The sequence below is a fragment of the Rhipicephalus microplus genome, chromosome 8, assembly GCF_043290135.1.
Source record: "Rhipicephalus microplus isolate Deutch F79 chromosome 8, USDA_Rmic, whole genome shotgun sequence".
Classification (NCBI taxonomy): Eukaryota; Metazoa; Arthropoda; class Arachnida; order Ixodida; family Ixodidae; genus Rhipicephalus; species Rhipicephalus microplus.
This window is the reverse complement of record NC_134707.1, coordinates 81,690,158-81,710,761: the sequence shown is the minus strand read 5'-3', so window position 1 is coordinate 81,710,761 and position 20,604 is coordinate 81,690,158. Positions and strand designations below refer to the sequence as shown.

At 43.3% G+C, this 20,604-nt stretch overlaps 1 protein-coding gene across 3 annotated transcripts in view; it reads left to right on the top strand.

Annotated features, from left to right (window-relative positions):
• The first annotated feature begins 4,135 nt into the window (after positions 1-4,135).
• Positions 4,136-20,604, top strand: part of LOC142761695 (uncharacterized) — a 58,595-nt gene continuing 42,126 nt past the window's right edge. For 2 of the 3 annotated variants that reach the window (XM_075872211.1, XM_075872212.1), the window contains exons 1-5: positions 4,136-4,744; positions 7,666-7,752; positions 7,828-7,967; positions 12,789-12,975; positions 15,312-15,383. In XM_075872211.1, coding sequence (XP_075728326.1) covers positions 4,567-4,744; positions 7,666-7,752; positions 7,828-7,967; positions 12,789-12,975; positions 15,312-15,383 — 664 coding nt within the window. In that variant the 5' untranslated portion in view covers positions 4,136-4,566. The remainder of the gene's footprint in view (positions 4,745-7,665; positions 7,753-7,827; positions 7,968-12,788; positions 12,976-15,311; positions 15,384-20,604) is intronic. The other variant, XM_075872210.1, reaches the window with a different exon arrangement.

The window sequence follows — 20,604 nt, the reverse complement described above, 5'->3', positions numbered from 1 at the left end:
TAAAATTGCATTTTGAGATTTTGAGGAAGATGTATTTCTAAGACAGTTAAATTGTGTGCGCGGGGCAACAGTACGTCGAACTCCTAGTTTGTGCATCTGTGGAAGGCTATATGGTTAGTAAAAATGTACTTATTTCTTTCTATCCCTGCCGCGAATACATTTAGCGATAATATCTGCGGTTGCAATCAATGTTTCGGGAAGCAGTTTTGCGATAGGGACGCAGTTTCAATGCCTTGTCCACCACCGCCTGAAACCACAGTATCGTACGAAAAAACACGCTAAATAAAAAAAACATTAATGACACAATAGAATTCGAACCCAGGTCTGCTGCGTGCCAGCTGCGTATTCTACCACTCAGCCACGCCAGTGCTTGGAACTAGTTTCTGAACTGGCCTTAGGCAGGCTTAATTTCGTGCAAGGAATCGCGTTAATATGAGCAATAACGCGTTTTAGACCATCAAAGGAACAGCCAGGAGCCACACTATGTGAATTCCGTAACGACTGTGTCGTCTAATCATTGTTGAAATCAAGAAGAAGAAATGGGCAGGGCATGTAGCACGTAGGCAGGATAACCGCTGGTCATTAAGGGTAACTGACTGGATTCTCAGAGAAGGCAATTGGATTAGGGGGAGACAGAAAGTTAGGGGGAAGATGAGATTAAGAAGATTGCGGGTAAAGTGGCAGCAGCAAGCACAGGACCGAGTTGATGGGCGGAACATGGGAGAGGCGTTTGTCCTGCAGTGGACGAGTCACGCTGACGATGATGATGAGTCCTATGCTCCAACCCATAAGAAAACTTGCAAGGCCAACCTTGAAACTTGTTCTTGATCACCTTATAACTGTGGCGCATACCGACTTCACGCTTAGTTTTTCATCGTCGTCAGCCACTGCATAAATGAATTGCACAAAATTTTCACAAGTGTGTAGCGGCGGATAGCACGCTTTTTCAAAGAATGACGAAGAATAGCATAGTGAAGGCTGACCTACCACACAAAATTTATGAATATTTATGACGTTGTTGGTACCCAGCAGTGTGCTTGTAGCATCCCAAAGAGTGTTTAGAAAAGGCTCTGGAAGGCCGCTCTTCTAGCTTTTGTTATGACTGTGGTGCCCGTTCCACGCAGGCCTGGCGTTTTTTTTTTAGCACGCTTAAAACGCGTGCTAAAACCATTGTCGTTATCGAGGGTCCCGTTACAGTTTTTAACTTTGGGACCCTCGTCTGTATATTAATATTACTGTACTACTTTTTTGAAATGAATAGTAATAAACTGAAACTGAAACGCGAAAAAAAAATTAAAGCAGATGTGCATTAAAGTCCCTCCCACGTTCCCTCGCCTCCTAAGAATGATAAGCACGTGCTTTAGTAGCTATAACGAAACGCATGCCAACAAGCGCCCAGAGCATTACGGCACTACAAGGCAGTCACCACCTCCTTCTGCTCTGACAAATATGGCCACCGTGGCTTCACTTCGATATGTGCGGGTATGCGGGACCACCACTCCAGAAGTTTTAGTATAACCTCGTTGGGCATTTATGTGAAGTGTACCAGTAAGCTGCATCTGTGAGTCCCCGGCATTACCATATGCGTCCAATGCGCGGTGCGTTCTACAGCTCGCAGTGCCAGTTTTCTTTGTGTAGGAAAACTTAATGATCTAATTGGGGCACGTGCCTTTATGCCCGTGCGCTTCGGGGAAGTCTCGAGGACATGGCAAACAGACGCGAGAACTGTGAGGAATGACGAACTCTGCAGTAATTGCTGTCATTTCGCGAGTTTCCCCGGAGCGAATCAGGAGTGGTAGGCATCAGAGTTCATGAATCGTGCAATATGTGATTGAATAGCTATGGTTGGCAATGGTGTAGGGACGCGTATTTACGTACAGACCTTATCCTCATGTTGTTCATAAGTTTCGGCACGCGTTTTAAGGGCACAAAATGGGTATAACAAATTGATTATCAGACGCACAAAGGCCTATATAGAAACGCGAGACAAGGATAAGGTTGATTCGTAAATACGAGCCTCTATGGCCGCAGAACCATCTGCGAAATGTAAGCCACAAGCACAAACATATACACTGCTCGCTTCATCAATGAGGCGTCATTTGCCAACTTGTGTAATGTGACGCACAAAATTACTTTTTACTCGGTTGTTTTTCTGCGTACAGATGACGCAACAATTTTATTCCGCTATTTTGACGTTTGCAGTATCCATTGGTCTACAGCTTGGCTTGGCGTAGATGTCCTCTGGACAACTGTATTCTTAGCATTTTTTTTCACGTCAATAAATTTCTAGCTCTACTCACACTCATGGTAGGGCGTGCGAGAAGTGCAAGAGCGTGCGAATTGAGCGGGATGTTTTTTTTTTCTCGTTTTCCTGCCGAAAGTGCGATTTTCACGCGGCACGCAGGATCTAGGTAGGCAACGCTGGTGCTACACACGAGCCAATAAGTGGATGGTACAGTGTACTAGAATTTCTAGTACACTGTAGTGGATAGCAAAACGGCACGTCGCCTGCTACGGTACTTCCGGTTTGAGGCCTATCCCTTCGCTGCTTCAGGGTACCTGCTGCGCAATGTAATAAGGGTGGAAACACGTGTAATTCTGCGAAGCTTCTGCTGCCGCTTGTTCAATGATTGTGTTTATCTTTTTTTGTGAATGAATAGATGATATTTCGCGCATTTCAGAGAACGAAGCGATCGAGACGAGGACATGGGCAAAAACGAGGAACGTTGAGAGATGGGGATCAAGCACAGCTTGTGGTTATTCTTTGAAACACGCTGTTATATTTAGCAGGATCACCTCGATTTAGTATTTTCGAGCGCATACACTTACCGAGACCACTTTAAGATCACTCATACATATGTTCACATGCTGTCATATATCAATACACGTACGATGTCTACATATGTACCAGTACTTTGCGCGACCAAGTATGCCGATATAGCATATTTCTATTGTATAATCTGCATCGCTAACTGTCTGTTAAATTGATTGAAACAGGTGAGCGTGTAAAAAGCCCACAGAACAACACGGCCACTCAATAATGTCGTGCGACGTAAAGCGATCGAAGTCGCTTTTGAAACAATGAGTAGCATGGATGGCATCTTTGTTATGTCACACTTGCAAGGCGTGTAGTGGCGATAGGTCGTGTTATACTCCGACTCATAACCTTAACGACTATCTTGCACAGCTGTAGGCTGAGTGCGGATAATTTCACATGCATTGAAAAACATTGTTCTAGCGTGTGAGAAACGACACTTCATTCAAAGAGATATTTAGAGAAGTAAGAAAAAAAACCAGAAAACTACGAGAACGTTTCGTTTATAGCGTTCGAAATACATTACTACGGCCACTTGCTATATCGAGCCCGGAATAGCATCTTTGCAACCAAAAAGTAAATAAATAATTTTATAGGTACGTAAGCCACATGAAAACAAGTGAGTGGATATTTCATGATTCCATGATGTGCAGGAAATCCTTGTATGTGACAAAACATGCGCGATATAACCTTTTTCGCTCCAAAACAAGCATGTGTCCACAGGTGCGAGTCACTTCAATGAGAAAATAACCGCTCGCACAATATCTCGTAGTGATTGGATCCATTTGTTGTGCAATCATGCTGCATAGCACTCGAAAGTATTACGCAGCAGGTTGTAAGAAAATGGCACCACGAGTGCAAGGTGGAACACGCAAAAAACGCCGGCACTTGCAAGAATGCCCGCAAGGCATTACGGTGCCTTGAACCGGAAGTCGGTGCAAATGGCTGCCGTAGGCTAACATAGAGTTTCCCAAATTAACTAGAGGGCACTCTGGCGCTGTGGTCGTTCAGCGACCATGGGAATCACGGAGGAAGATGGGAATGATAGGTAGTACGCACATTTGCCTAGTCTTCGTACTTGTGGGCGGCGAATCATACTTGCGGCTTTGTTTATTGCTGGTTACGGTTTTGTTTTGAGAGAAAAAACAAACTCTTTTGAACTTAGTGACTTGATTCATAATGGTAAGCCTAAAAGAATAAGGTTGCAAAGCGCAAACGGTGAACATTTGCTAATTTATGTTTTCGTGAAAAAACAGCTCCAAGCCACACGAACACACACGGAGCCAGAAGCAGGCCATAAGCACGAAAATTAGACAAATGCACGGAGGAAGGAAAGGTGGACAAATGTGTGTACTTCCCATCGTTCCCATGCTCGCTGAAGCGCCGTGTGTTGCAACTTGCAACTTGCAGCTCCCATAGACACTAGCGACAGAGTTCCCTCTAGTGTATATTGAGAAACTCTATGGCCGTAGCCCACAATTCACTACGTGAGCCACGATTTTCATATCCACCTATTCGCATCTCTGCCGACACGTCGTGAGGACGTCTTTCGTGAGACCACTCCGGTGCTCTAGCTTCGTCACTGCGACAGCGATCAGTCTGCGGAGTGAGATAATCTCTTTTGCACGCGGTGTTCTGCTGAGTGAACGCGCTGGTCGTTCGAAGTGTGCTTTTTGAGCGCGCGACGCTGTAACTAGCACAGAGACGCCGACACGCTGGTTTCGCTTTGGCGCTCGCTAGTGTATCGTGAAATGTTCACAAACATCGACTTCCGTGGCGTTGCGCGGGGGCCGTGCGCCTACAGTAATTGCGAGTGCGACAGCTACGAGCGCTCGGATTCCTGTGACGCGAACACTTCGCAAAATGCGACGCTGCAGTGCGGATGGTGTTGCTATTGCGGACATCCGCCTGTCTCTCACAGACGTATTGGTGAGTATAATCTGTTAATTCTGAGAGATTACCGAGCCGCAGTTCAACATTCACCGAAATCGCCGCTGCGTACGCCAATGTCGACTACGGCTATCTCATGTCAATCTGTTTAAACGGTTGTACTTGCTGTAATCGTTCAGACATCTTACGCTGCTTCTGCAAACGGTTGATTTTGCACACAGTACAACGGTTAGAAATGGTATGCACCTAGAATGATTTATTGTTTCATAATTTGCAGGTGTGGGTTTTGCTTGTGCATTTTTGTGCAGTGTTTTGCATTTTATGTTTGCAAGTTACGACATTCTTTCATACCTTGGGTTAATGCATGCCCCTAGCAACATGACTTGCAGTACAAATTTCTTCATGTATGCTGACCTTACACAGACCTTAGATGTGCACTATTTTAACGACTTGATTAGACAGCTGTGTATTTAAAATGTTGTTGAAGTGTCAGCAGTTCAACAGTGTTCAGTTTTAGACATTTTTTTGTATATCTTTTGTCACATTCCTGCTAATATTGCTATTATTAAAGCTCAAAATGATACAGCCTTCAGGACGTCAATACAAGATGTTACAAGTTCTCTAAATAGGGCTTGTATAAGTATAAATAAGTGTCACAGAGTCTCATTTCCATGACTTTTCAATTTGTGGCTGAGGAGGGACCATAAAATGAATGTTATGTATTCTTTACGATGTCTTACCAAATTTTGGAAGCATATGCAGTGCTTTGTAAACTGTTCTGCTGTACAATGGCCTAACTCATTTTACACGAACCTTGTAGATGCCAGCTTCAAGAATGTGTTGTTGCAGCCGTTCTTTCCTAGCCTATGGGCTTAATTCACTTGAGTCGTTCCTTTAGTGTAAGTTCGCTTTGAGGCACCATTAAAGATAAGACAAGGGAAAGTGTTTTTAATCCGGAAATATAGACCCCAGAAATCTTTGGTGGGATTCTTCTGGAAAGTGTAACAAATTGTTTTACAGCCTATAAGCAAGCTAACATGAGCGGTGACAGTAGAGTAACCAAAAATGTTTCTTCAGGAAGGCATGCCCTTGATCCTGAAGCAGGGGCTGGAAAGCATTTGTTTATTATTTTCAAAAGTTTGTCTTTAAGCACAGAGAAATCAGGGGTCAGAGATAGCTCAAACAGATCCGATTCATGCAGGAAATCTAGCTTATCAAGTGGGTTGTCGACCCTGATGACATGTGGCACGGAGGTGGTGAAGCCATCTTAAATGCAAGCTTGTACAATTCCACAAAAAGCTTGTCACTTTCACATTGTGTATTATGGTTTCACACAATGACCATGATTCACCAGTGGGGTCACAATACTCTTACTGCCAGGTAGTGGTCATACATGGAGGGAGCATAACTCCGACACTCCGTAACGCAACTCCCTCTCGGCTGTTTACACCACCATAAATTTATTTACACGGAGGTATAAAAGTGCAAGTAGTATTGCGTTTCTTTTTCACGTGGCAAAGGTTGTCGGCATCTTAAAAAAAGATGCGGAAGGGGGGTGCAGTATAATTTGTGGGTGGGTTGCTAAATCACTTATTTGCACAAGACGCCCATTGAACACGATTGTATAACATCGTTTTATGCCAGGCACTCTATCATAGGCGAAACTTGTTGCATTCAGACCAAGAAAGAAGAAAGCGGTCAGGTCTGCGTGGCGAGAAAATGCTTAGCTTGGAACTGCTGCAACTAAGCACAGCTCAAGAACAAGATCGTGAAACTGTCTTGATGTAATTCAGGCACTACAACACGTCATTACTCTTTGTACTGTCCTGTTGTATTTTTTTCATGCAAACTTAATTGACCAAGACAATAGACTCAGAGTAGTCACCTCCAGGCTCGTGTCAGCAAGTGTCCTCGTCATGCTGCAGCGCCCACATATTCCTCATTGTGTTAGCATATTTCGCCATTTGAACCATGTAGAGATCCACTCCACACATATCGCATCACTTTCATAATTATATTAGTCATATTGTGAGCGCAGTCACCGACTCTTCTTTATCAATTGGACGTGTCATCATCATTTGTATAATTTCCTCATCTGTAGAGATTATCATCATTGTGTGCCAGCTCGAGCTCATCTCAAATAAAGCTCTTCCTCATAAGTGCTGGACGCTGCTTCTCGATCTCCAAGTCCTCTCGCACATTACCACTGGAGCTCCGCTCGGGTCGTCGTCTACTACCACCTGCCATGGCAGTGCGAGACAATCCTGGTCCATCCAACACCACCAGCCCAGTGCAGCCTCCGCTGTCAACCCTGGCCATCCACAGCCACCTGTGTGATCTGCCAGTATTCTCGGGTCTAAAAAGGGGATGACATTGAAGAATGGCACACACTGATGATGATATCTACAGATGAGGAAATTATACAAATGATGACATGTCCAATTGATAAAGAAGAGTCTGTGAGCGCTGTCACCGACTCTTCTTTATCAATTGAACGTGTCATCATCATTTGTATAATTTCCTGATGATGATCTCTACAGATGAGTAAATTATACAAATGATGATAACACGTCCAATTCAATAAGAAGAGTCGGTGACTGCACCCACAATATATATTTTGCACACATTCAGTGCCAAGGATATCTTAGGCCTTTTTAGAGCCATTTTACATTTACCCTTTGCCACTGACCATAACATTTGTAACGCTTTTATAGTCTTGGCACTCATTGGCCATAACTGCTTCACATGCCAGTAAGCAAAATGTACCATGATCGTCATCAAAATTATGTGCTACTTTCTTTTTTGCATGTTCAGGGAAATAGAGGCAGTTTACTTTGTTAACTAGTTGATTCTCTGTCACTCAGAACTGTACATTTCCTGTTCTTGAAGCTGTGTCAAAACTTGTGCACTGTTTTGTATTTCAAACCTGGCAAGCTTTATTCTTGTTCTGTTTGACCCAGACAACGTGGACCACAGTCACTTCCAGCCTGCTTGCTTGGCTTTGGAAGCTGCTCCGTCACCGCCGCCTCTGCCCTTATTGATGGATGGTAAGCACTTTCAAATTAGCCATGCAGCAGTCCCCTTCTAACGGCATCCTCACAACGCTGTTTGAAAATTTTCAGGGACAGAGATTTCCGTGGAACCGCCGCTGCTGGAAGAAGACATGCAAGTCGTGGAAAATGTTAACATAAAAACAGAGCCGGAACCAGCATCCGAGGAGGGCCTGCAAGTGGGCCAAGCCTTCAGCTGGCATAGACAGCCCGTAAGCCTGCTCGTAGATGCTGCATCGAAGAAGCTGCAATTGATAGATCTTTACAGATGCTGTGCACAAGGCTATTATTAGTATTTGTACACTACGATCTGTAAAACTTGGGTACAGTCTCATTATTTTTTATGCCCGTGTTGGAATGTAGCATTGAATGAAAGCATGTTCGACACTCACCGACAATATCAAATGTGATTGGAATCTCGAAGAATGTACAATGATGAGCGGTCGTTTACTGGGAAGTGTCAGTGGAGACGGCCTTTTGAGAAGCGGGCATAATATTTGACGTGTAGCATACATATTATATGCATGATGAACGGTGACAAGTGAGCATACGCACAGGTCGATGAAAAATTGTAGCACTCACTCGGACTCTCATTGTAAATACATTTCGTGCTTAGAGCTCACTTCGACCAAGACTCGCCAAAATTTTCCGCAACCAGACTTGTGTGGACTCTGACACAAAAAAAATTTTTGACAGGAAATCCCACTCGGACTCAAGCTCACCAAAATACTAATTACCTGGACTATCTGGACTCGGTCTCGTGGCTTGATTTGAGTCTGAGTGAATACGCCGACATATGGGCATATGTATAGTTTGCGCAAATGGGGATGTATACTGTTAGCAGCCTAGTAGTGTTACCTAGTCAGCTGAATAGTCGGCTGAAGCCCTCGGAAAGTACACAGAGGCAGAGCAAGAAAGTGCACATTTACTACGCGTAGTCGCAGGCTCGATAGCCAGCTGCCATGAGCACGTGCCCCCGAGCTACGTATTGTCTTTGCTGAAGCCAGAGCGATTCCGACAAGGTTTTAATAGAAAAGTACGCCGACTGCTTGGCTAGTTACTTGTATTGAAGGGACACTGAAGTCAAATAACAATTCATGTCAGAGTGAAAGCTCAATGTATGACAACATCTAAAACGACAATATTATCAACAGTGGTGCCTTACTTACCGAGAAATTAAGGTAAATGCCCAAGAATACATGCGCTAAAGTAAGATATTTTCAAAATGATACCAATGACATCAGACAAACCGCCTACAATTAATCACTAGTAATCGATCTAGCTGCACTAATTAAAGAATATTCCGTGCATCATGAGATGCAATAAAATGCTGCTTGTTCGTTTTTATTTGATTCATGGAATAAACAACCGCCGAACGTTATTAAGGGAAATGGCACAAGTTGTTCGAAAATTGAATTTTCACGTGGTTATACGGGCAGGTCGATCACGCCATCTCGGAGCCAATGTACTCATTGTTGAAGGCAATGCCTTTTTTTTCTGGCTATGAAGCATAGAGCAAACTTAGTCATTGAATATGCAGTGGAGTCCCTTTAACAGTCTGTGAAAACTTATGAACTAGTTTCAAAAGCCTTGTTCGTACAGTCATAACAAATATGAGTGGAAACACTGAAGTCTTAATGTGGAAATATATGAGTGCACAAGGTAAAATAAAATGCACTTGAAGGAAAGACGCTCACTTACAACTGAACTTTTATGAGAAAACATTCATTGCACGAGAACACAAACGTGCAGGCGCAACCAACTATCGCTTCAAGGCTCCACCCTCTCCCCTCTTCCCCCCCAAAAAGGAAGGTATACGTTAATCTACTTCAATACCTCAAAAAAAGACACCTCTTTTTCACTTATTGCTACCGAAGGAGCACTGATACACGTGCTCGCATTTGCCCTAATCTGTTCTGCTTCCATGATTTCTCTGGTCAGTTTATGTTTTGATTTGCCCAGAATTCTCGTGCTGCCAAACTGCGGATTGCACCCACAATCCCTGCAGTGCATTGACAAGTGCGCGCCACCTGCGAGAACCTTTAAGGACGTCGCATGTTCTCGGAGTCGATCATTTAAACAACGACCCGTCTGGCTGATGTACACTTTTCCGCTGCTCAAGGGGATTATGTACACAACCCCTGAATTACACAGTACAAACAGTGTGGAATGTTTTTTAGTGCAACTGCTCTTGTTCATCCTTCCATGATTTTCTATTATGGGGCACAGTTTTGCCAGTTTGCAGGGAGCCGTGAGAACAACGCGTACTCCGTGCTTGCGCCCAATCTTCATCAAGGAGTGCGAAATCTTGTGCACATAGGGCATAGCTGCAACCTTTTTTGTTGGCCTCGTTCCCACCTTGTTGGTGGTACTTAACCTCTTTAACTTTTAACATGGGACTGCCTACAGCCACAAGCAAGCTATCTGGGTAACCCGAACTGAGCAGGCGTCTTACTTAATTCCGGAAACTGCATTCCATTTTGTGTGTACATGATTTGCTGAGTGAACTAAGGCAGGAATTAGCTATCTCCCTTTTCACTAGCTTGCTGTGAGAAGAGGAGAGTCAAAGGGTAACAGGCCCTTCTTTGACCGCGGGGAAAACTCTCAGCAAACGTGATCAACTGCACTAAAATCAATGTTAAGGTCTAAAAAACTGCAAAGCATCTTTGTTCATGTGCAAATGACAATGAACTTGTGCATTGTTTGAAACAATCCAAAATGTTGGTTACTATTGAAGTAGGTGAACAGTTATCCTCTATCTTTAACATCACTAGGAAGTCGTCAACATATCTGTAGACATTAACTACAGATTGTCCCACGAGCTCATGTTGTAGCTTCCGGTCAAACTTTGCTAAGAATATTTCACAAAGCACAGGGGCCACACAGGACCCAATGCATATGCCCCTCCTTTGGACAACTGTCAAATCATCAAACTTCACAACAGTTGCACACAGGTAGCACTGAAGTAGCTCCATGAAAGAAAACTTTAAACCATTCAGTGGGACACCTTCCAAGATCAAATCAAGAGCGGTTGTTCTCCTATCAGAGATGGGACTGGGAAGTCTTTCAAAAACCGTGAAGTCTTGCAAAGGTGACGTTCTAGAAGTATTCTTTTTAGCCAAAACACATAGTCATGTGTCCCCTACGAGCCATTGTCACTGAAAAAGGATGTTGACAGCATCTCGTGAGCTCCTACCTGCAACGACACCTGAACCTATTGGCTCCTGACGACCCCTTTAAACTGAAGTGTTCGGACGTACTAGTGAAAGACCTGTTGTCAGACATGTGTGGTGCTAGTTATGGCTTTTCGGTTGATGCCGAAGAATTGTTTCACTCTGTCCCGCACAATGAACTGTTTATTGCTACATGGGAGGCCATTGACTTTTTCGGGGTAGTAAACTTTCAAAACAACGCACTAATGAATGTAAATAACTTCATGGAGCTACTTCAGTGCTACCTAGGTGCAACCGTTGTGAAGTTTGATGATTTGACAGTTGTCTAAAGGAAGAGCATATGCATTGGGTTCTGTGTGGCCCCTGTGCTTCGTGATATATTCTTAGCAGAGTTTAACCGGAAGCTACAACATGAGCTCATGGGACAACCCATGAGCTCATGTCTACAGATATGTTGACTACTTCCTAGTGATGTTAAACATTGAGGATAACTGTTCACCCACATCAGTAGTAAACAACATTTTGGATTGTTTTAAACAATGCACCAGTTCATTATCATTCACACATGAACAACCAGCCAGAGAGGCTTCGCAGTTTTATATCTTAATATTGATTTTAGTCAGTTGGTCACGTTTGCTGGGAGTTTTCCCCGCGGTCAAAGAAGGGCCTGTTATCCTTTGACTCTTCTTTTCTCACAGCAAGCTAGTGAAAAGGGAGAGAGCTAATTCCTGCCTTAGTTCACTCAGCAAATCATGTCCACACAAAATGGAATGCAGTTTCCGGAATTAAGTAAGGCGCCTACTCAGTTCGGGTTACCCGGATAGCTTGCTTGTGGCTGTAGGCAGTACCATGTTAAAAGTTAAAGAGGTTAAGTACAACCAACACGGTGGAAACGAGGCCTACAAAAACGGTTGTAGCTATGCCCTATGTGCACAAGATTTCGCACTCCTTGATGAAGATTGGGCGCAAGCATGGAGTATGCGTTGTTCTCACGGCTCCCTGCAAACTGGCAAAACTGTGCGCCATAATAGAAAATCGTGGAAGAGTGAACAAGAGCAGTTGCACTAAAAACATGCCACGCTGTTTGTACTGTGTATTTCAGGGGTTGTGTACATAATCCCTTTGAGCAGCGGAAAAGTGTACATCGGCCAGACGGGTTGTTGTTTAAATGATCGACTCCGAGAACATGCGACGCCCTTAAAGGTTCTCGCAGGTGGCGCGCACTTGTCAATGCACTGCAGGGATTGTGGGTGCAATCCGCAGTTTGGCAGCACGAGAATTCTGGGCAAATCAAAACATAAACTGACCAGAGAAATCATGGAAGCAGAACAGATTAGGGCAAATGCAAGCATGTGTATCAGTGCTCTTTCGGTAGCAATAAGTGAAAAAGAGGTGTCTTTTTTTGAGCTGTTGAAGTAGATTAACGTATATCTTCTTTTTTGGGGGGGGGGGGAGAGAAAGATGGTAGGGGGAACCTTGAAGTGATAGTTGGTTGCACGTTTGTGTTCTCGTGCAATGAATATTTTCTAATAAAAGTTCAGTTGTAAGTGAGCGTCTTTCCTGTCAAGTGCATTTCTTTCTACCTCGTGCGCTCATATATTTCCACATTATGTTTTACCAACTGGCTCAGCATTCCACTTCATTAAACACTGAAGTCGCCTCTGAAAAGCCATAGTGGCTGAGCGCAGTAGCTGCCAAATCGTTTTTAATAGAAATTTTAAAGGGGAACGGTGCCTCTTGCAATCACTATTTCACATGCTTGTCAGTCCACCTTGAGTGATCACAATGTAAATACGAGCTTGGTGTTCTCTTTCATGTTGCTCCTGACTGCACTGTCTTTGTGCCTGCCACAACTCCTAGATATTTGCAGCAGTGCGCTTCTTGAACGACAAGTCGGTTGCGGTGGTGCCACTGGAATGGATTAAGGGTAGCCAGTGCATGTGGCCACACTTTCTGTCATCTTCAGACATCGCCGAGGCTGCCCAGCGTGCCGATAGTCCTGACTCATCTTTTATTCGCCGCAACGTCCAGGTCCTCAAACTTACATGTATGTACAGGCAAGCGTATGTACTATAATGAATATGGGCATAACAACGTAAATTAAGAATAGTGTAATGAACATTAGTACAGTTAGTGAATGTCTGCTTATAGTGAAACACTAGATGTGATGAAGTTATTTTCAAGAGGCCCTACAATCTTCTCTTTTCTACCTTCTGTAGCACTGAAGCCAAGAAGTGAAGGGAACGCCATGCTTAATTTTCATTGCTGGAGCCCTGAAATGTAATTATGCGAGTATAAACACAATTTAATATGCTAGTAAAAGAGTTCATATTTCCCGAGTTCTAGGAATTTATGTACTGTATTTAATGTGGGCATAACATCGTAAATTAGCAAAAGTGCAATGAACATTGATACAGCTTAGGAAAGTCCACTTATAGTGAACCACTAGGTATGATGAAGTTATTTTCAAGAGGCCTTTCCAATGTTCTCTCTTCTACCTTCTGTAGCACTGAAGCGAAGAAGCGAAGGAAACGCCTTGCTTAATTTTCATTTCAGAAGTCCTGAAATGTAATTATGCGAGTATAAACGCAATTTAAAATGCTAGTAAGAGAGTTTATATTTCTTGAGTTCTAGGAATTTATGTACTGTAATTAATGTGGGCATAACGTCGTAAATTAGGAATAGTGCAATGAACATTGATACAGCTTAGCAAATGTCCGCTTATAGTGAAACACTAGATATGATGAAGCTATTTTCAAGAGGCCCTGCTATGTTCTCTTTTCTACCTTCTGTAGCACTGAAGCGAAGAAGCAAAGGAAATGCCATGCTTAATTTTCATCACATAAGCCCTTATTTGTCATATGCAAATTAAACACAATTTAATATGCAAGTAGAAGAGTTAATATTCCCCGAGTTTTAGGGATTTATGCTAAGTTGTGTATTGTTGTGTTGTTAAATGCTGTGTAATAAATGTCGTACGATCTCTTTCAAACAGACACTGCCGCATGTTTACATCTGTGTTGTTGCTTTTCCTTTTCCTGTTTTTTTCTCTCGAAGCCGTAGCTTTCTTTGTTTTGTATTGTATCATACATGTTATTTGCAATTATGTAAATTGGGAATGACATATCGCACTGCTTCAGCTTTTACCCGGGTGATGTCTAGTCATGCACATTTCAGGCCTTTCGATGAATCTCGTAAGACAGTTGTATGTTGCCTTGAATAAAGTCTGAATGAATAAATTTATTACGATGAGGTTTGGCTGGAGCCGTGTTTTCTTAATCTGTTCATTGTTTTGGTGCTAAAAGGCGCAGGTAACTTTAAATTGTTTAACACTACCTTGCAAGTGTCAAATTCACGAGGGTGTTTTCACCCTGTCAGTGCTCATGAACAGTACTTACAATGCTGTTTCTCCTGTGGGTTACATTCACTGTGCTTGCCTATACACTCAAACCTCATTACAACAGTCACATCTGCCATGAAAGTACTTTACTATATTCGAAAATTAGTTTTTAAACATATATTTTTAACTCTGCATCTAAGACAAAGCCATTCTTCACTTATGTACATCGCTATGACCGATGATTCGTTGTAACTGGTTTATTATATTGAGGTTTGAACACATTTTGTAAATGTATTATTGGGCTACTGCTTCTGCCATTTATGTTGATTTGCTATGCATCATGTAAGTTGTCAATACATGAAAGCAAATAAATTACCATGAGAGAGAGGCAAGTAAATATATTGATGAGATATTGTTTACAGTATTTTACCAGACCCGAGTTTTCATGTTCAAGTACTCTGAATACTTTTTTTGATGTTAGTTTTTCAGATTTGAGAGTTTATTTGAAATTTTTATTTGCGAAATTTATGTTCATTAAGCCTTTCGTGTCTTACATCAGTGGGCCCTGCTACCACAGAAAGACAACTGGTACTGCTTTTTCCAGTCCTTTCTCCAATTTATAATGGTGTTGATATCGTACTGCATTAGAAGAGTCAGACAAGTTGTATAATATGTAGATTTGACATAGTGAGTAGTTCCTTAAAAGAACCATTGTTGAGGCATGCTGGTACAGTTGAAACTGGTAGACGATTAGGTAGAGGCATTAGGTTAAAAATTTGTAGCAAATCACTTCATGTCATGCAGGAAAAGGGTGATCAAATTTCACCAATAGGGGGCGTAAAAGCACACACAACGTTGCAGGTCAGTGAGGGTAAAATGTCAAAGTTGTCACCCTAGTGTATACAAGAAAGATTAATAATGCGGGAAAATACATAGTAGGTTGTGTGCACCTGAAACCGTCTTCTTTAAGTGTCAGAGTTACTGTTGTGTGGGGCATCCGCGTACTGCTAGACCCTCACAGTGTTCTTGAATCAATGGTGCAGATTCATACGACAGGGCACATACCTGGTTGCAAAGGGAAACCGAAGGCAGCCTTGAGGCATTGACTGACGAAGGTGAGTGCGCATGCCTTTTGCACGCTTATGTTAGAGTTCGGAAATGAAAGGCAAAGTGCCCTTGATGATAGTTATAGCGCGAGAACAGAGTGACAACAAAGCGACAAGAACCTAGCCCAAACCTTTACACTTCTAAAGTGCCCTCCTTGCACAACACAAATACGATTATTTATGTTGTAGAGCTTTACGATCTGAGAATTTCCTAATTCAAATGTGGGAGCTGAAGAGAAAAACTAGAAACTTTTAATTTTGACTATGCAGGGGTGGAACAGCTGCCCTAATGGAGCCGATTTGATGCAATTCCCCATTTTTGTGCCGAGCTGAGCCAAAATGTCCAATCAACGTCAAAGTTTTCTCAATTTCACTTATTCTAGCGAGAATGGATGCTGCGTTGGCCACCTGTAGTTTGCGTCATCAGTCAATTCAGGTGTGTACAATTTAACCCTAAACCACTGTGTAACATACATACTCATTAGGCCAGGACACTCGCAAAATGCGATTGACCAGATAAAATAACAATGCCGCGCACCCATCGGTCCGCTGCCCGCAGCTTATATCTATCGGTGGGACGACGCAACTTAGTTCGCAACACGTTGTGGGAAATATCAGTTTCATAATCGGCAAACGCGGCTATGGCATGTTTGGAATTAAATCTGGAAGCGTATACTGCTATGATTACGTTGCGGCAAACGAACTCATCGTGTGGTGAATGCCCGCATTGCCGACGGCCTTGTGTATGGTTACCATAGCAACAACACATACGATTGGCCGTGAGATCGAGCAGAGTCGCCGCCTGGTGGCAACTGGCCGAAATGGTGAAGTGTGGATTGCTCCTTGCATCGTCTGCTAGCCAGGTCGTGCACGTACGTCATGTTTATATGTGCACGTACGTCATGCACGTTCTCAAAGTGTGGCTTGTTCGGTCATGTCAGCACGAGTGTAACTGTTTTTATGCATGCCTGAAACAACATACGAAAGCATTTGGTCTTGCTCGGCTGCTAATTGATCGTAACAATTTCGGCGAGTTCAACTTTCCAGAATGCTGTTTATTGTCGTCGTACCCTCCATTCACCGGAACAATTTCAGAGTGGGTGCCGCTTTCTGTTTCAAGCACATCGCAAATGCTCCTGGCATCCTCCCAAACATGAGTACTATTAAATGCTGCAGGAATGTAGCATTATATATAGACTCGATTGTAAAAAAGAAAAAAAAAACAGGCTGGAGGCAATGCACTTGCGCGCTGTTGGTAGGTCTACACCTACGGCACTGTAGTTTATCAACCACGCGAGGGGTCTTAGTTGTGCTTATCTGGCCGTGGTACCACTATATAGAAATATTACTATCTCATAAACTGTGAGACTTTCGTACTTATACTGTACTTAAAACAGAGTTACTATGCGAAACCATTTGCTTATATTTAAGAACGCTATAAAGAGCCCAGACTTTGAAACTTTGAAAATTAATTCAGAAGGCATGCCTTATATATAATATCGTACAATTTCACTGAAAATTTCATCTTTTTTATGTTGTCTTCACCGTTTGTGTGGCATTGTTAGTGGCTGACGAAAGGAAGTAGTAATTTCTTGTCTGGAAAAAAAAAAAAACATGCTTGTTCCATTAATCAGGGCTTTGTTGTAGCATTGTCATGCACGTAATTTGTCGATGAAAGCTTTCTGCTGAACTCTTATACAATAATTCACTGCTGCAAGAATATGTGCAAATGGTAAACGCAATGTAGCACAAAGTGCCATCAGCCAGAGCTTTTGCCATTTTTAAAAGTCACACCTGACAATGACAATCCAAAATGTTGGTTACTATTGAAGTAGGTGAACAGTTATCCTCTATCTTTAACATCACTAGGAAGTCATCAACATATCTGTAGACATTAACTACAGATTGTCCCACTAGCTCATGTTGTAGCTTCCGGTCAAACTTTGCTAAGAATATTTCACTAAGCACAGGGGCCACACAGAACCCAATGCATATGCCCCTCCTTTGGACAACTGTCAAATCATCAAACTTCCTAGTGATGTTAAACATTGAGGATAACTGTTCACCCACTTTAGTAGTAAACAACATTTTGGATTGTTTTAAACAATGCATCAGTTCATTATCATTCTTTAATCATATGGTGTAGTAGCGCAAATTCACGGGGACGAAGAGGACAAGAAAACACGACACTCGCTACGAGAAAAAGAAAAGAAGGATGCATTAGTCAGTCATCGGTTTCGTTAAGTAACCGAGAAGCCAGCTACCTCGAAGGACTTAATTGAGATCAGTGTTTGCATGTGTCATACTCTCCTTTTTGTCGTTTCAAAATTTTGTTTCAAACACGTGTGAATTCCCGCAAAATTTTTTGGTTTTTTTTATTTGATGTTACCCAGGGCTGTTTTAGTTATGTCATCTAAAAGTGTCTAAGCTTAACTGCCGTGCACTATCGCTTGAGTCTGCGCAAAAGCTTCTGTTGGCAATGATTCAGTGTTCGTAGTTCTTTTCTGTGTCGCTAGGGTTGTGGGTTATATATGAAGTGCTGCTTCTGAAAACCATATGGTTAAATGATGTCTCACCAACTAGCCCAGCTCTCAACCCTACTGAACTTCATTATCATTCACACATGAACAACCAGCCAGAGAGGCTTTGCAGTTTTATATCTTAATATTGATTTTAGTGCAGTTGGTCACGTTTGCTGGGAGTTTTCCCCGCGGTCAAAGAAGGGCCTGTTACCCTTTGACTCTTCTCTTCTCACAGCAAGCTAGTGAAAAGGGAGATAGCTAATTCCTGCCTTAGTTCACTCAGCAAATCATGTCCACACAAAATGGAATGCAGTTTCCAGAATTAAGTAAGGCGCCTACTCAGTTCGGGTTACACGGATAGCTTGCTTGTGGCTGTAGGCAGTACCATGTTAGCCTACAGCCAGAGCTTTCCTGACTAGACTTATCTACTGTCCCACATTTCATAGTGAACAGAATAAGAGAAAAAAAATCATATACATATGAGGTGCGAATAGTGCTACTGAACGAATCACACAGATATGTGGGCATTTTACAATCTTTTCTTTCTCTCTTTTTGTGGTATGCACTATAGAATAAAGGAAGCCTCCTCGTTGGAAGAATGGAAAACAGGGCGACATTATTGCCCAGAGCACCTTTGCATGAACGCTTCTCTTCTCGGCCGATCCAGTTCAGTCCAGTCTCGCGCTGCGCGCTCCATGCACTGCTCCTATCATCGTCCCTCTCTTCTTCCAATATTCAACACACTCCGGGGCCCGAGGTGGCTATAGTTAAAGTGTGCGGTTTTTGTGCAGGCCACAACCGTCGAGAGTCATTCGGTATTCTTAGTTTGCATGATCGAACTATGCCATTTTTAAAAGTCACACCTGACAATGAAGAACTCTAATGCACCCATGTTCTAAGCACATGTTGGTCGTTCACGACTACTTATACCAGTTCTAGGTCAATCAGTCCGTGATAATTTAGGTTTTCTTCTGTGCCTGCTCCTCCATCCGTGCTTCTGACACTTGTGCCAAGCTCGTGTTTCTGAATGCGTCGCCTTCTCGATAAGCTTGTGCTTTTGATGATCAGTTTCTGTTGCCACAAACATCCATTATGCTGACTCTTCCACGATGTTCTCCTGCATCCCCTTTTGAAGATATTTCTCGGTTTTCTTTTCTTCGCTTGGTTCATCCTAGAAGCACCAGCATTCTCATTCTGTCGTGGTCGGGGCGGTCTCATTCGCGGCTGTGATGCTGTCTTGGCATTTTTCGCTGTCATTTTGGAGTCGCTGTGCAAGACAGAAGTGGTAGGCCTCCTGTCACGCCTTCCTTTAGGTGTGTCGCGAACAATGGACTCATGTTGCGCACCTTTCTCGCTGTCTTGTACCTCCAGTCGCAGATGGTCCAACAGCTGTTGCACTTCATCTCTGATGAACGAGTCTCGTTGGGCCTTTCTGATGAGCTCTGTCATTTGTAGTGTGGCACCATGATGTCATTGGGGATCATCTTGGTCATGATTTTTAGAAGCATCGCAGCGTCTGAAAGCTCCGATCGTCCAAGAGCCTTGAGACCTGTCACGTTTATGGTCACAGTATCTAGGAGAATTCTCACAGCAGTGACGTCAGTGGAACATCGTACGAGGTTGAGTGTTCTCAGGTTCTCCAAGTACTTATGCTCGATGATTCTCATGTTGCCAAAGCGGTTGGCCAGGATTTCGATGGCATCTGCACATGAAGAGTCTGTCACTTGAATTCCCTCGATCGTTTTGGCTGCTGGTCCAACCAAAAGGAATTGCAGGTAGTGAAATCTTTCGACGTTCGTCAGGCCGGTTATTGTATAGACGGCATATTTGAGCACGTCCCAGAATGGCTGTCACTGTAGCACTGCTCTGTTCAAGTGAACCAAGTCAAGCTTTGGTAGCTTTGAAACATCACCAATGAAACGATTTCCCGAAGCCGCACCTGGAGTTGCATCATCGTTGGGTATCAGTAGGCTCCGATTCACCGCTGTTTCAGGCTGAGGCTGCTCGATGTGATACGAAAGAAGGGACAGCATTGCTGCTGCATTGTCTTCATACTTCAAGACTGATATGTAGTCCTCAGAGTGGGTGCCGCTTCCTGTTTCAAGTACATCGCAAATGCTCTTGGCTGCCTCTCAAACATGAGGACTATTAAATGCTGCTTGCTCAACCGGGAGTCCCTCCAGTTGTTCAATGAGCACGCACGCGTAGTTCATCGTTGCAGTTCTTCAGTCGGTCGCGCTGAACTCAAAGGGCCGGGGCACTAAACTAACTCGATTTAATGAGTCGGCTTGCCTTGTTACGTAGACGAGTATGCGAAGCTCGTTGGGTCGCTCGTTTACCCTTGATTTGATACATCTTCATTGGTGTGGAAGTCCTTTCGTTGTCGGGTCGCTCGCGTCACAAATCCCGGGTTTCTCGGCACCATAAAATGTAAAAACAAGAAAACCTCCTCGTTAAAAAAATGGAAATCAGGGTGACTTTATTGCCCAGAGCACCTTTGCATAAACGCGTCTTTTCTCGGCCGATTCAGTTCAGTCCAGTCTCACACCGCACGCTGCACGCGCTGGTCCCATCATCGTCCCTCTCTTTTTCCAATAATCAACATGCAGACGACAAAGATGTAAATAAGTAGTTCAGTCACGCTACAGCATTGCGTAGCAGGCAGAACACAAGCTAACCACGTACAAACAACACAGAAAAAGCGTGAT